We start from the raw sequence: 13,406 nt of genomic DNA on the forward strand, positions 1-13,406 counted from the left end.
GGAAATCAGCTTTGCTGCATTCGGTTCTGGGCCTGAGCGTCTGTAGGCAGCAGATGTGGTGGCACAAAGGTAACGCCTTACTGGAGTGAGGCGCTGTCCTCGGTGCTGAAAGACCGAGGCGGTCGGTGGGCGTGGCGGCTCCCCAGACCTACCGTTTCAAACAGGGACTGCCGCGGCCAGGCTCTGAGCCTTGCGCGCCCTGCTGCCAGAGCGGTGCGGGGAGCCGGTCACGGGCCGGGGGAGGGGCGAGCGCGCGAGCCCGCCGCCTGCTGCGAGTCGCGCACGCGCGCCCGGGACTGCCGGCCCCTCTCTGGGACTTGCCTCTGTATGTGTGCGTGTGTGTGTGTGTGTGTGAGAGTGTGTGTGCGTGTGTGCGCGCGCGCGCGTGTGAGAGAGGAGAGAGGAAGAGAGCGCGAGAGAGGGTGAGTGTGTGTGAGTGCAGGCAGGGTGCTGAATATTCCGAGACACTGGGACCACAGCGGCCACACGGCTGAAACTGCACCCAGCCAGTCCTCAGGACTTCGCGAGCGGGGACAGGGCGCAGGGCAGCAGCCACCAGCAGGACCTGGGAAATACGGCTTTTTCTGCTTTCACTCCAGGTTTTTAGCAGTTGGGTGCTAAATCGTTCTCGCAAAATGCAGAGGATCTAATTTGCTGAGGAAAACGGCCAAAGAAGGAAGAGAAGGAGAAGGAAAAAAAGGGTATTTTGTGGATGCTCCACTTTTCTTGGAAATGCAAAAGATTATGCATATTACTGTCCTCCTTTCTCCTGTTTTTTGGGGACTGATTTTTGGTGTCTCCTCTAACAGCATACAGATAGGTAGGTACCTTTTGTGCTATGCTTTTGAACTGTGCCTAATTTGGTGGTAATCTTTGTTCACAATGGACAGATTAATTCCTGTCATGTAGACTTATGTCATACCTTGACTGCATTCCAGATCTAAACTGCCTAGAATATACATGATATTCTTAGGATGAAGCAAAGGGAAAAGGCTATGCCTTTCCAACACATGGGAAAGGGTCCGCTCGTTTCTGACCCCCCAGGTTCGATTAATTCTGCCTTAACAGGTTTTTCGCGTTTGTTCAGATACTCTAGGGATCTGAACGCAAAGCTTTTTGATTAGGAGAAAAGGCTACAGTCTCTGGCCACCTACCTTGCCCCTCAGATTCTCATCACTGTCTTGATCCCTCAGCTACCATTTGGACGTTCGACCCCCATTGCCCGAGTGCGATGTTTATTAGGACCGTTAGCATGAATAAGAGCCTCCTGGGCTGTCGGGCATTCCTTTCCCTCCCGGGCACTGACACTGTTCTCTTGCTTGGTGTTTATACTTTGCAGGGGGCCTATTTCCGAGGGGCGCTGATCAGGAATACAGTGCTTTTCGGGTAGGGATGGTTCAGTTTTCCACTTCGGAGTTCAGACTGACACCGCACATTGACAATTTGGAGGTAGCAAACAGCTTCGCCGTCACCAACGCTTGTAAGTATGAATATTCATGCCCTTCCGGTGCCGCACGCGGAAAGCCGGGGAGGGTGAGTGCGAGGGGTGAGTGCGAGTGGCGTGTGCGTGTGCGCGCGTGTGTGCCAGTGTAGGAGTGTGACTGCACACGCGCGTGCACGTGACGGAGAAGGAAGAGGTGGCTGCAATCTCTGGGACCCCCGCTGGCTTGGTGGGGGTGGGGAAGCGGGGGCGAGTGGCACTGAAGAGTGTGCGCACTTGGGAGCCAGGGTGGGGGCTGGGGCTGGCGGAGGCTTCCTCAGGTTCCGGGGCTGGTCGCTCAGCCTGAGCGCCTCGAGAGCCACCCTGCCCGCACGCTCCCTCACCGCCTGCACGCCGGTCGGCACCGTACCCGTAGAGAACGCGCTATTCCCAGGGCGCGCGGGCGTGCGGTCCCACCCGGGACGCCTGCCTGCTGGAGCCCGCCCAGCTGCGGCCCGCGCCCGCGGCCCGAGGCGGGATCCGCCGTCCGGCTGGGGCTCATCCCACGGCCCCTTGGAGCCCCACCTTCTCCTCCCTGACGGGACAAGTGGTTAAAATGGCCTTGGAGTTGGGACAGGGGCTGTTACATAACGCCCACCCGAGGGCCGCGGGGCGGTGGGCGCCGAGGCTGAGCAGGGGCGGCCCGGCTGGCGGGGCTGGGGGCGGTTGCTGGCGATGGCGCGGCTCGGGGCAGCCTCGCCATCCGGAGGGCCCGTTCGACCCGGGCGCCGCGCTTTGTTCTCGGGGAGCCGGGCTCCCACAGCCAGCAAGGGGAAGAAGATCTGATGTGAAAGCAGTGGGATCCGGCTGAGTTTGAAAATCCGAAGAAGTCGCTGATCAGCCATTTTAGTCTTTGCAGTTCTCCATATTAGCCCTATCACTCCACGCAGTTTTCCGCGCCCCGCGAGGAAGCTGTCAAGGCTTCAGAAAAAGTAACGAAACCCCAGCAATCAGGTGTCTCGGGGTTCACTGGCAAGGCTCGCCGGCCCTCGCTCGGGCGCTCCCTCCCAGGCGGCGTGGCTATCGCCGCCTGAGCCACTGTACCTCCCGCCCTCTTCCCGGCAGCTGCCACCATTTCCTGCCGGCTGGGCTGGGGCGATTCTACCTTGCCCAGAGGTTCGCAGTTTTTATTTCAGAGCTAACAGTTTGGGGGAGGGGGCTTGCAGATGGCCCAGCCCACCACTTGGCTACAGTGTAGAGAAGCGAGCAGGAGATTACCACAGGAAAAGCCCAACTGCAGTGTTCCTACTTTAGACAATTAGTTACCGCCCCGCTCCCCATAGGAAGCCTTCATCATCCATCGATAGTTTAGCTTGCTTGTAACAGTCGGGAAGGGCACCAGCCTATTCTGAAGCTAGTGTCACCCGAATGAATGAAGAACTGAAACAGTTCTTCGACCGATAGAACAGGGGCATTACTGTGATCACTGTAGATGTCTAACAGGAATTGTTTATGGAGAATAAAAAAGGTTCAGTGCTGTATGTTTTCTTCAAATGATGATGCCAAGAAAGAAAAGACAGAGAGGATGCCTTAAAGTGGGTTTGCAGGTATAGATATATATACACAAACAGTTGTAGGTTAATTTTTTAATCCTCTTATGCTTGACCTATTTACCTGATTTTGACCATTCATTTGATATCAAGGAGTTTCCTTTTTTTGCCTGAATAATAAGTTTGACATGCTCCTGAGCTAAGTATCTAACTGTATCTAATGGTATACTAGCATGAAAAAGCTTTGAAAAGCAGAGGATCTTAAGGAAAGACACTGCCATGGCTATATGAAGTAGGGAGATGTAGAAAGTGAAGCTTTACTTTTTGAAGATGGTCAATGATTGAGAAGTTCACCCACTGGTGAAAATGAAAGGAGATTACTGAGAAAAAAAAAACAGATAATGCCCACTGAACAAAATGAGTATTCTTTGATTTTAACAAATCTTCAATGTTGGGGCCTTGGCAAAGATCAAAGATTGTGGCTAGGTTAGGCTAGTGATGCAGTCAGGTTCTTAGTCTTAATGTTTGTGAACAGATTTTTTAATATAAATTTTATTGAAATAAGATATGCAGAAAAATGTATGAATATTAAATATATGTACATATTAATTAATTTCACAGAATGAACACATATATTCAGCACATGGATTGGATTAAGACAAACAAAAACTACCAAACACTTCGCCCATAGTTCTGAGAGGCTAGGATCATCAAATATCCATTTTGCATAGATTGCATGAGCTCAGGATTTTTCTCAGAAAATTAAGCTAAAGTAAAATTGTGCCTGTCTCCAAATGCTTGATGGATAAAGTATTTAAAAATTGCAGACATGGTAATTCAGAATAACGGCCTTTGACCCTCCCATGTTATGAGTAACCTTACCGGTGGCTGAAGAGACCTGGTACAACATACTGTCACTGAAGAGAGGCTCGTTAGATAGAATCACTTGGAATTGACATTGACTCATTGACTGGGCAAGGCACTTAACTTTTGTGGCTCAGTTTCTTCATTCCTGTAGGAATTTTACAATCTAGAGATTGTGAACATGAAATGGAGTATTTCTATCCTTCTTTATTTTGTTGTTTTCCTAAGAATAATAAAAAAAAAATTTTTTTTTTTTTTTTAGAATAATAGAAAACATAAAATTAGTTTAGCTCTTTCCAGAGAGAGCGATCCTGTGGAAGCCACAATCACAAAGTCAGTAGTCAAGAAATGGATGGAAATCTCTAACGGAAAAATTCTCAAAATGAGTCTTGATGATTTAAATCCTGTTCAAGGTTTTATTCCAAAATTTATCCTTTGTCTTCTTGCTTTTTCGTTCAGGGGAGTCCACAACTCTTTCCTATACCAAATAGAAGCAGCAGGATCAAATATTTTGATAGTTCAGGCCAGAACAGCTTTTTTCCCATAAATCTGAGCCGTTTTTTCTTTAAATCTATTTTTAAAATGATGTATCATGAACCAGCACTCATAGTGTAGCTTGTTCTTCCTCCTAGTTAATTTCTAAAAATCGTACAGGGTTAAGTTTATATATTAAGACCATGGAATTTTATAGCTCAATAATACAATATTTTCAAAAGAGAAAAGGTATCAGTTTACTAATTTAATTTCATTCCTCAGACAAGAGAATTTACTTGAAACTGTCAAGTTTGACATTGATATAAGGATCCGGTGAGATCTACTGAATAGGTTAATGAAATACAGTCGTTGTATTCTGAACCTGGTAAAATAACTGTGTGCATAGCATCTCATTCAACTCTCAAGTCCTCTTTCACAGTCACACAGTGGGGTAATCAAAGTACCTATTTTTTCTCATTTGTTTCCATGGGTACCTGAGGAAATACAGATTTCCAATTTCTTTCTCCCTCCTTGTTTTCTTTCCTCCCTCCCCTTCACCTTCTTTTTCCCTTCCTCTTCTCTTTTCACTCCTTTCCTATTAGATGGGGATAGCTCTGAGATTTTTTGTTGTTGTTCTGAAAGTTTGTTAAAAAAAATAAGACTCCATTATGAGAAACCCATGCCCTGGTGGTGAAGTGGTTAAGAGCTCAGGCTGCTAACCAAAAGGTCAGCAGTTCAAATCCATCAGCCATTCCTTGGAAACCCTATGGGGCAGTTCTACTCTGTCCTATCAGGTTGCTATGAGTAGGAATCGACTCCATGGCACAACAACAACATGAGAAACTACAAAGCCTAAGCCCAGAAACAAATTGAGACTAAAATCTGATGTGTTCAGCAGTTGAAAACAGTGATGGACCTCAAAAATTCATCCATTCATTCAATAAATATTTATATAGTACCTCCTAAGTGTCAAAGAATATATGAGTGTTTTTCTCATGTAATTCATTTTTTTCTAACCTTTTCCCTCTGTGTTGTTTCAAATAATTTTCTAAGCCTTGTAGCATTGATGCCTTCAGTGGACACTGGCTAGAGCCAGACTTTCATGTGAGGATGTGAGGCTAGTCTAATTTTTTTATACTCAAGTAATTTATAAAGTAACTAAAAAATCTAGATTTTTGTGAAAATAATAAATTTAATATTGACACATGTGTATAAACCACATATTTATATTGTATAAAAACAGCAGAGTTTTAGAAAATAAAAAAAATTACTAATAAGCTTTAATGCTATTATCATTACTGAAACTTGTTTAAAATAAAATTGATAGGATTGTGATCTCACAAGGCTTGGGGATTAAAATATTAAATATTAAATTTGTTTTTCAAAATCTTTCCTTTTTGTTCCTTTTGAGGGAATGACTTTGACAAAAGGTTATTAGTCTATATTATAAATTATAATTTATATTATATTATAAATTATATTAGTTTAATATAATTTAATAATTTTGCATTTCAATTTCTTTAAATAAATTATAAAAATATTAAATGTAAAGAAACAGCAAATAAAAATCCAGTTTTTCTCTAAGCCAGCAGATGGAGATGTTGGAGAAAATATTGGCCTTTCATAAAACTGTTGCGCACCCTGAATACCTTTGGAAACACTGTAAACAAATTTATTTAGAGAAATTGAAAAATATATAAATGATGTCTAATTTGAAAAAAATAATTTAAAATGCTGTGTTTGAAAAAAATAACGTCCATGCTTCTTAAAAACAGAGTGCCTTGAATTTTTTAATAGCGTATTTTACATATTCTTGTAAACTTGATTTGTAAAGACATTCAGGAACAGCACAGATTGTAAACGCTCTTGGAAGAGACAACATTTTAAAATTATATTTTTCAGCTTTTAAACCTTGATGGCCCTGGTATATAGTTTTTGAGGTATATTTCTTATTATTGAATTTTAGTCATGGATTATTGAGGTTATGTTTCTGTGTTCATGAGATTAAACTGGTGTTTGCTAACCCTTACTGTACTTTGCATGTGTGACATTCCACGTGTATGACGTACACATATATATGTTATAGGTATATATTGCTGATTATTTTTTTGAAGTAATTACTGAAACCTGAAGTGACTGACTTCAACATATGTAAAAATTTAATGAAACCAGAATCAACTTGGACACTATAAAAGCAATGGTAAGAATTCATGGTATGAAGAGAATCATGAGCACATTTATGTGAACCCAGTACCTTATAACCTGGTATTGCAAATATTGTCATATTGAACAGGAGATTTCAAAGAAGGAAGTAGTATTTTGCATGTGAGAATGTGTCATTGAATTTTTTGTAATTAAACTTCCATGTTCCACTTATCACGGGAGATTTTCAAGAAAATGACACATTGTACTGAACAGAGAATCAGCAAATGGCATTGGTTGACATATATTTATTTTTGGATTAAAAAATTAAGCATTTAAATAAAAATTACTATGTGGAACTGTAGAATCTTAGTATTTCATAAGGATTTAGTCCTAGGCTGTTTCCGTTTAAGGTCTTGAGGCTTCATTCTGCTTACTGAAGAGTATAGACCATTTCGGTTTCACATCAAGTCTTTAAAGTGCTGTGCTGATTGCTCTGTGATAATATAACCAGAGGGTGCTGATTCATGCCTAGATCTCAGATTCATCCATCATCTCTTCCAATAATACTTTGCCAACTTTCAGTTTTCTTAGAGCCCTGAATATTTTAGAGAAAATTGAAAAAGCACAGTTGTTCCTTAATTGCTCCAGTATATGTTGCTGTATGATTGAGTTTTCAAGACAGTGTGTGTGTGTGTTTCCCTTCTCCTTCCTTCTTTTTCTTCTTTTTACAGTCAGTAGAAGTATTTAATCTGCAGAGCAAATTCTGTGATAGGAAACAATCTAAATTGGAACAGAGAACTAGTATTGTTATTTTTAATGAGCAGTGGGTGCATTACACTAAGAGCTAAAACCTTAGATTTAAACATTTGATTTGGATGTTAATGGCCACTGGGTCAATTATATATCCTTTCTTCTTCCTTAACTGTTTACTGTAGGTTTCCCAGATTCCATTAAAACCATTAGCTCTTTTATTATAGCAAGTTTCAGTCAAAATTCCTGAAGTTTTCTGTAATGATGCGAATGACTAATTGCCAAATCAGTTATACATCTGTGCGCTTCAGCACACTAAGAAAAAATTGTTGAATTTAAAGTTAAAATTTCAAAATCAATTTTGATTTAAAAATTTTCAAACATCAAAATGTTTTCCAGGGCATGTTTTACTAATTTGAAAAAAAATGAATGTGGTACATAAATTAAACACCAACCCGTTGCTGTCAAGTCAATTGCAACTCATAGCGACCCTATAGGACAGAGGAGAACTGCCCCACAAGGTTTCCAAGGAGCAGCTAGTGGATTCAAAATGCTACTTTTTAGAATCACCCTTGTATTTTTAAATCCAATTTACCTTGACCCACACTTACTGTTTGTGTAGATTCAAGCTCCTCTCTCTTTCTTTCTCCCTCCCTCTCTCTCTCTTTTCTTCATTCCAAGTAGCTTTGTATAAAATTGAAGTTTTTACTGTGGAAAAATTGGGTGGAGAAAAAAAGATAAAAATGACTGAAGAGGTTTTTTTTTTTCCCCAAAATTTTATTTTGTTGTGAGCTGTTATTCTTTTTGAATTTAATTTTTATTTCAAAATAGACATATTTTCAAATCAATTTTTGTGCCTTACATCACAGTGATTAAATAAATATTAGGATTTATTTAACTAGTTTTTACGTTGAACATTTGAATATACATATTCATTTACGCCCCTCTTATTTTTTTTTCTTATTTACTTTTTACAAGCCTAAATGTATTTTAATTCATAGGACCCCTTTTTATAGGTAGTGAGCAGTATTTATTAACAAACTAAAACGAACTCTTGGTGATAAAGTTAGGAGGTATCATTTTATCTGTAGCATACAAACTTAGATTATAGTTATACTCACTTCTTAATTTAGGACTGTACATCAACAATCAAAAAAGGGAAAGGCTATAACTGAAATCACATAATTAGAATATCTGAGAACCTTTTGGTTGGCATCCAAGCTGTTAACCACTGTGCTACCAAGGCTCCATGGTTCTTATAGTGCTGTTAATTAGGAGTCTTAACAGCTCTTAAGTATTATTTTCCAGTATTATTTAATTTAAAGGATTTTGTTAGTTTTGATCATTTTAATTTATAGAATGGAAATCCTTTAAAATTCACAAGAAGAATGTAAGCTGCCCCCTTCTCTAAGTGGGCCATTTGTTCTACTGTTTGCACTAATGTGTGTGACTGGTTTTTTTTTTTTTTTTTTTTGCATTAATGTTTTTTTCCCCTTTTTTGGTGCCTTCAATCTCTTTTTTAGGATTTGTTTCACAATTGTTTTGCTTTGTCTTATTTTCGTTCTGTTGATAATTTGCTTATGCAAAAAATCTTGTTATATGTTTTTATTATATGTTAATGAAAAAATGACCAAAAGTGCTCACTGCTAATTTGTGGCTTCAGATAGCTTTGAAATTCAGAGTTGTGAAATTTATGAGTATCTTCAGCTGAATAGAACAGACAGAACTGGGAGACCTAGGGTTTATTATAGGAAGGGAATTTATGAGAAGATAATTTCTTAGACTGCTTTAATTTTTGTGTTTCTTAATATCAAATGAACTAATGGCGTATTCCTCATAGTTGTACTGTTTGGATTGTTTTTCAGAGTTTTACTTCTTAGTTTTAAATATTTTATTTATGGTTATGTCATGGTAATTATGTCATGGTAATTTCTACATTTTCTCCTGATTATTACAGTATTTAAAATACTAGCACAGACTAGGTTGAATCGAGAAATGCCCAAATTTTAGTTTGGTCAAAGTACTTTGAAAAAGGCATCATGTAAAATTCAATCTTAACTCCTAAATCCTCTGACATTCTGTTGTTTTATGGTCCTTTGATACTTTCACTTTGAATGAATTTCAGTGAACCTCAGAAGGTGCCTCTTTAATGTAAATAAGTCAGCGACCAGTCACCATTGATTTGACTTCCTTACCTGATGACTCTGTGTGTTTCAGAGTAGAACTGTGCTCCGTAGGGTTTTCAACGGCTGGTTTTTCTTCCTAGGCACCTCTGGGTGGACTGGAACCTTCAACCTTTCAGTGACTCCTTAATAGAAATATTTTGTTCTTTCTAAACAACCAATTATGATGATGGAAATAGAAATATGTTTATATAATAATCTGAGTATACTGTAAGCATACCATTAAACTATGGCAGAGTATTACCTGACCCTTCATCCCATAACAGATTACGGCCTAAGTCAATCATTTCTAGCTTCAGCATAAATTTAATTGAAACTCAAGTTGTATAGCTTGATATAAGAAAAGGTTTTCTTGGCCCATAAACCTTTTGCAGGTGGCATAAAGTCTCTGTATTAAAATACTATTCTGTTTTAGATTTAGCATTCATTTTACAGTTTCTCTACTATCAGTATTCAGGCCATAACAGTATGAATATGTCGTCATTTTATTATATAGTTTTTTTGTTCTGACACACGAGGAAAAGGGTAGAACAGGCATGTTGTAATAAATATTTCCAGCTAAGAAAAAAATACTTCTATTCCTTTGTTGCAAATTGAAATGGCCAGATTTCTTAGAGTGTGGAAGGAGTGCTATGGAGAAGAACGTGAGAACCCCAGAAAGCAGCACGTCTGGGCGTGCTAAGCAAGGCATTAGGGATTTGAAACAATTCTTTTTCTTTTTTTTGTTTAAGCTTCTCTCTGGCTTGGTGTTTGCTTAGTTTACATGTCTATAGTGAAATTTCTCTTACACTAGCATTGAGCTACTAGGAAGCAGTGAATTCTAATCATAATACTGAATTTGGGAAATACAAATTATTACTCCTGGAGGGAAGCAAGAAGGAAAGGAGGAAGAAATATGCATCGCTCTTAGACGAAAACACCAATATAAAGCAGTTTATCATTCTGGGTAGGAAAAAAAAGATCTTTTATATTCTGACTCATAGTGACCCTATAGAACAGAGTAGAACTGCCCCATAAGGTTTCTAAGGAGCGCCTGGTGGATTCGAACTGCTAATCTTTTGGTTAGCAGCTGTAGGTTTTAACTGCTACGCCACCAAGGGTTTCCCTTTCATATTTATGAAGTAAATATTGACTGAAAATTTTTGAAAAACATTGGAAATAAAAATATGTAATATGGAACATACCACTAGATAGATAGATGATAGATAGGTAGATAGCTAGCTGCTGTGGAGGTGACTCCAATTTATGGTGACCTATGCACAACAGAACAAAATGATGCCTTGTCCTCACAATTGCCAGCATATTCAAGTCCAACATTGTGGCTATTGTGCCATTCATCTATCACACCGAGGGTCTTCTATACTCATTGACCCTCTACTTCACTAAACATGAAGTCCTGCTCTAGTGATTTATCCCTCCTGATGATGTGTCGAAATCAAGTGAGTGGGACAATGTTCTGTTGTGATCGATAAGGTTTTCATTTCCATGAGTCAGGGGCTGACTAGTAACAGCAACAGTTTTCAGAAGTAGATCACCAGGCCTTCCTTCCTGACCTGTCTTAGTCTACAAGTTCTGGTGAAACCTGTCTACCACTGGTGACTCAGCTGTCATAGCATCACAACATCACACAAGCCACCATAGTAGGACAAACTGACAGAACATAATGGTGGTGGAACATACCACTAGACTCTGCTTTATGGGGAGCATGGATTTCATCATAGTAAACTTTGCCTTCTGCTTGAGATGCTAATACTCAACAAAACTTGATAAATACCTCAGTAGAACACAGAAAAATTTGTCTTTTATTTTGTATTTGGTGGTAGTATTTTCTAATCTTTACCATCTAAATAATCATTTAACAATCCTACCTACATATATAAAATTAATTAGCATGTCTTGGAAGAATCTTTAACAAAATTAATGGTAATTCTCAAACAATATCTCTTTTTTTGGCCTTAAGGCTAATTATTCACAAAAAACATTTAAAAGACTATTTGAGGCTGAAGTATAGAACATAACGAGTAAGTTCATTCTGAAAAATACTGATTTTAAGGTGTGGGGTGGCAATTTGGTCAATATATTTAAAAACACTGTCATAGACGTTTTAGTTATGCTAATTTGGAACAGTTTTAACATATCCCTCCAGAAATTCATGCAAGCTATTTATTGTGATTTACGTTATGTTTAAAGCAGGGCAATTCTAACAAGTTCCCTGGTGAAGCTGCTGATTAGGGATCCACCTTAGGAACCAATTCTGAGAGCCACTGGTAGATCAGTGGTTCTTAAAATCTATTATGCATAAGAATTACCTGGGGGAGCTTTTTAAAATGTAAAATCTGATTCAAGGCATCTGGGGTGGAAATGCAAATTCTCAGCAGGGGTTAGAACTGGAATGAACTGGTTAGAAGCCCTAATTTAAAGAGACGGTTTTCACTGATACTGCTCCCACAGAAAAAGCTCTTAAAATTCTAGAGTCAGGGGAGTATATTCCTGGACAAAACCATGCCTACTCATTGGAAGCCTTTGGCAAAGATGGCCCTGAAAGAGAAGATCTTTGGGGGTGGTGGGAAAGGTCTCTGTTGTACTAGTTTTTCTTGGGAGATATCTTTTAATTTGTGTCATTTTTTTTACTGTTCATGTCTTATATTGTTTATGAAGAATTGAAGGATTTTGGTTTTATTTTTAGTTCATGTATGTCTTAGTCATCTAGTGCTGCTATAACAGAAATACCACAAGTGGATGGGTTTAACAAAGAGGAAGGTTATTCTCTCATAGTCCAGTAGGCTAAAAGTCCAAATTCAGGGCGCCAGCTCCAGGGAAAGACTTTCTCTCTTTGTTGGCTCTGGAGGAAGGTCCTTGTGAAGCATCAGTCTTCTTTCCCTTTGTCTGGGAGCATCTCAGTGCAGGATCCTCAGGTCCAAAGGACATGCCCTGCTCCTGGCACTGCTTTCTCGGTGGTACATTGTCCCCCTGTCTCTATGCTCACTTCTCTCTTTTATATCCCAAAGAGATTGTCTTAAGACACTATCTAATCTTGTATATCTCATCAGTATAACTGCCACTAATCCATCTCATTTCATCACAGTGATAAGATTTCTAACACACAGGGAAATCACAAAATGGTGGACAATCACACAATATTGGGACTCATGGTCCAGCTAATTTGACAGATATTTTTGGGGGACACAATTCAATCCATGATAATTGAGTATACCATGGACTGCCAGAAGAAGAAAAAATCTGTCTTGGAGGAAGTACAGCCTGAGTGCTCTGCATTTAAGAATCAGGAGACTCCACTTCACATACTTTGGACACGTTATCAGGAGGGACCAGCGAAGGAGAGGAAGACCCTCGAGATGGACTGACACAGTGGCTCCAACAATGGGCTACAACAATGGGCTCAAACATAGAAATGGTTGTGAGGATGGCAGAGGACTGGGCAATATTTCTTTCTGTTGCACATGGGTCATTATGAGTAGGAACCTACTGGATGACAACTAAGAGCAACAACAGTAGGGAGCCCTGATGGTGCAGTAGTTAAAGAGCTTGGCTGGTAACCAACAGGCCAGCAGTTACAAGAACTTTCACAATGTATAATTTTCCTTCTTTACCACTTTGGCTTTCAGTAGTTTACAGGAGCACTAGTAACTTACATATCCCCATTGCCATGAAGTCAAGTCCGACTCACAGTAACCCTATAGGTCAGAGTAGAGCTGCCCCATAGGGTTTCCAAGGCTGTAAATCTTTATAGAAGCAGACTGCAACATCTTTCTCCCTCAGAGCTGCTGGTGGGTTCAAACTGCTGGCCTTTTGGTTACCAGCCAAGCGCTTTAACTACTGCACCATCAGGGCTCCCTATTGTTGTTGCTCTTAGTTGTCATCCAGTAGGTTTCTACTCATAATGACCCATGTGCAACAGAAAGAAATATTGCCCAGTCCTCTGCCATCCTCACAACCATTGTTATGTTTGAGCCCATTGTTGCAGCCCATTGTTGGAGCCACTGTGTCAGTCCATCTCGA

At 40.0% G+C, this 13,406-nt stretch overlaps 1 protein-coding gene across 4 annotated transcripts in view; it reads left to right on the plus strand.

Annotated features, from left to right (window-relative positions):
* Positions 1–359: 359 nt before the first annotated feature.
* Positions 360–13,406, plus strand: part of GRIA2 (glutamate ionotropic receptor AMPA type subunit 2) — a 222,428-nt gene continuing 209,381 nt past the window's right edge. For 3 of the 4 annotated variants that reach the window (XM_064267640.1, XM_064267641.1, XM_064267642.1), the window contains exons 1-2: positions 360–820; positions 1,340–1,480. In XM_064267640.1, coding sequence (XP_064123710.1) covers positions 733–820; positions 1,340–1,480 — 229 coding nt within the window. In that variant the 5' untranslated portion in view covers positions 360–732. Of the gene's footprint in view, positions 821–1,339; positions 1,481–13,406 lie in introns of those variants that run through there. The other variant, XM_064267643.1, reaches the window with a different exon arrangement.

This window comes from Loxodonta africana, chromosome 13 (genome assembly GCF_030014295.1).
Source record: "Loxodonta africana isolate mLoxAfr1 chromosome 13, mLoxAfr1.hap2, whole genome shotgun sequence".
Lineage (NCBI taxonomy): Eukaryota > Metazoa > Chordata > Mammalia > Proboscidea > Elephantidae > Loxodonta > Loxodonta africana.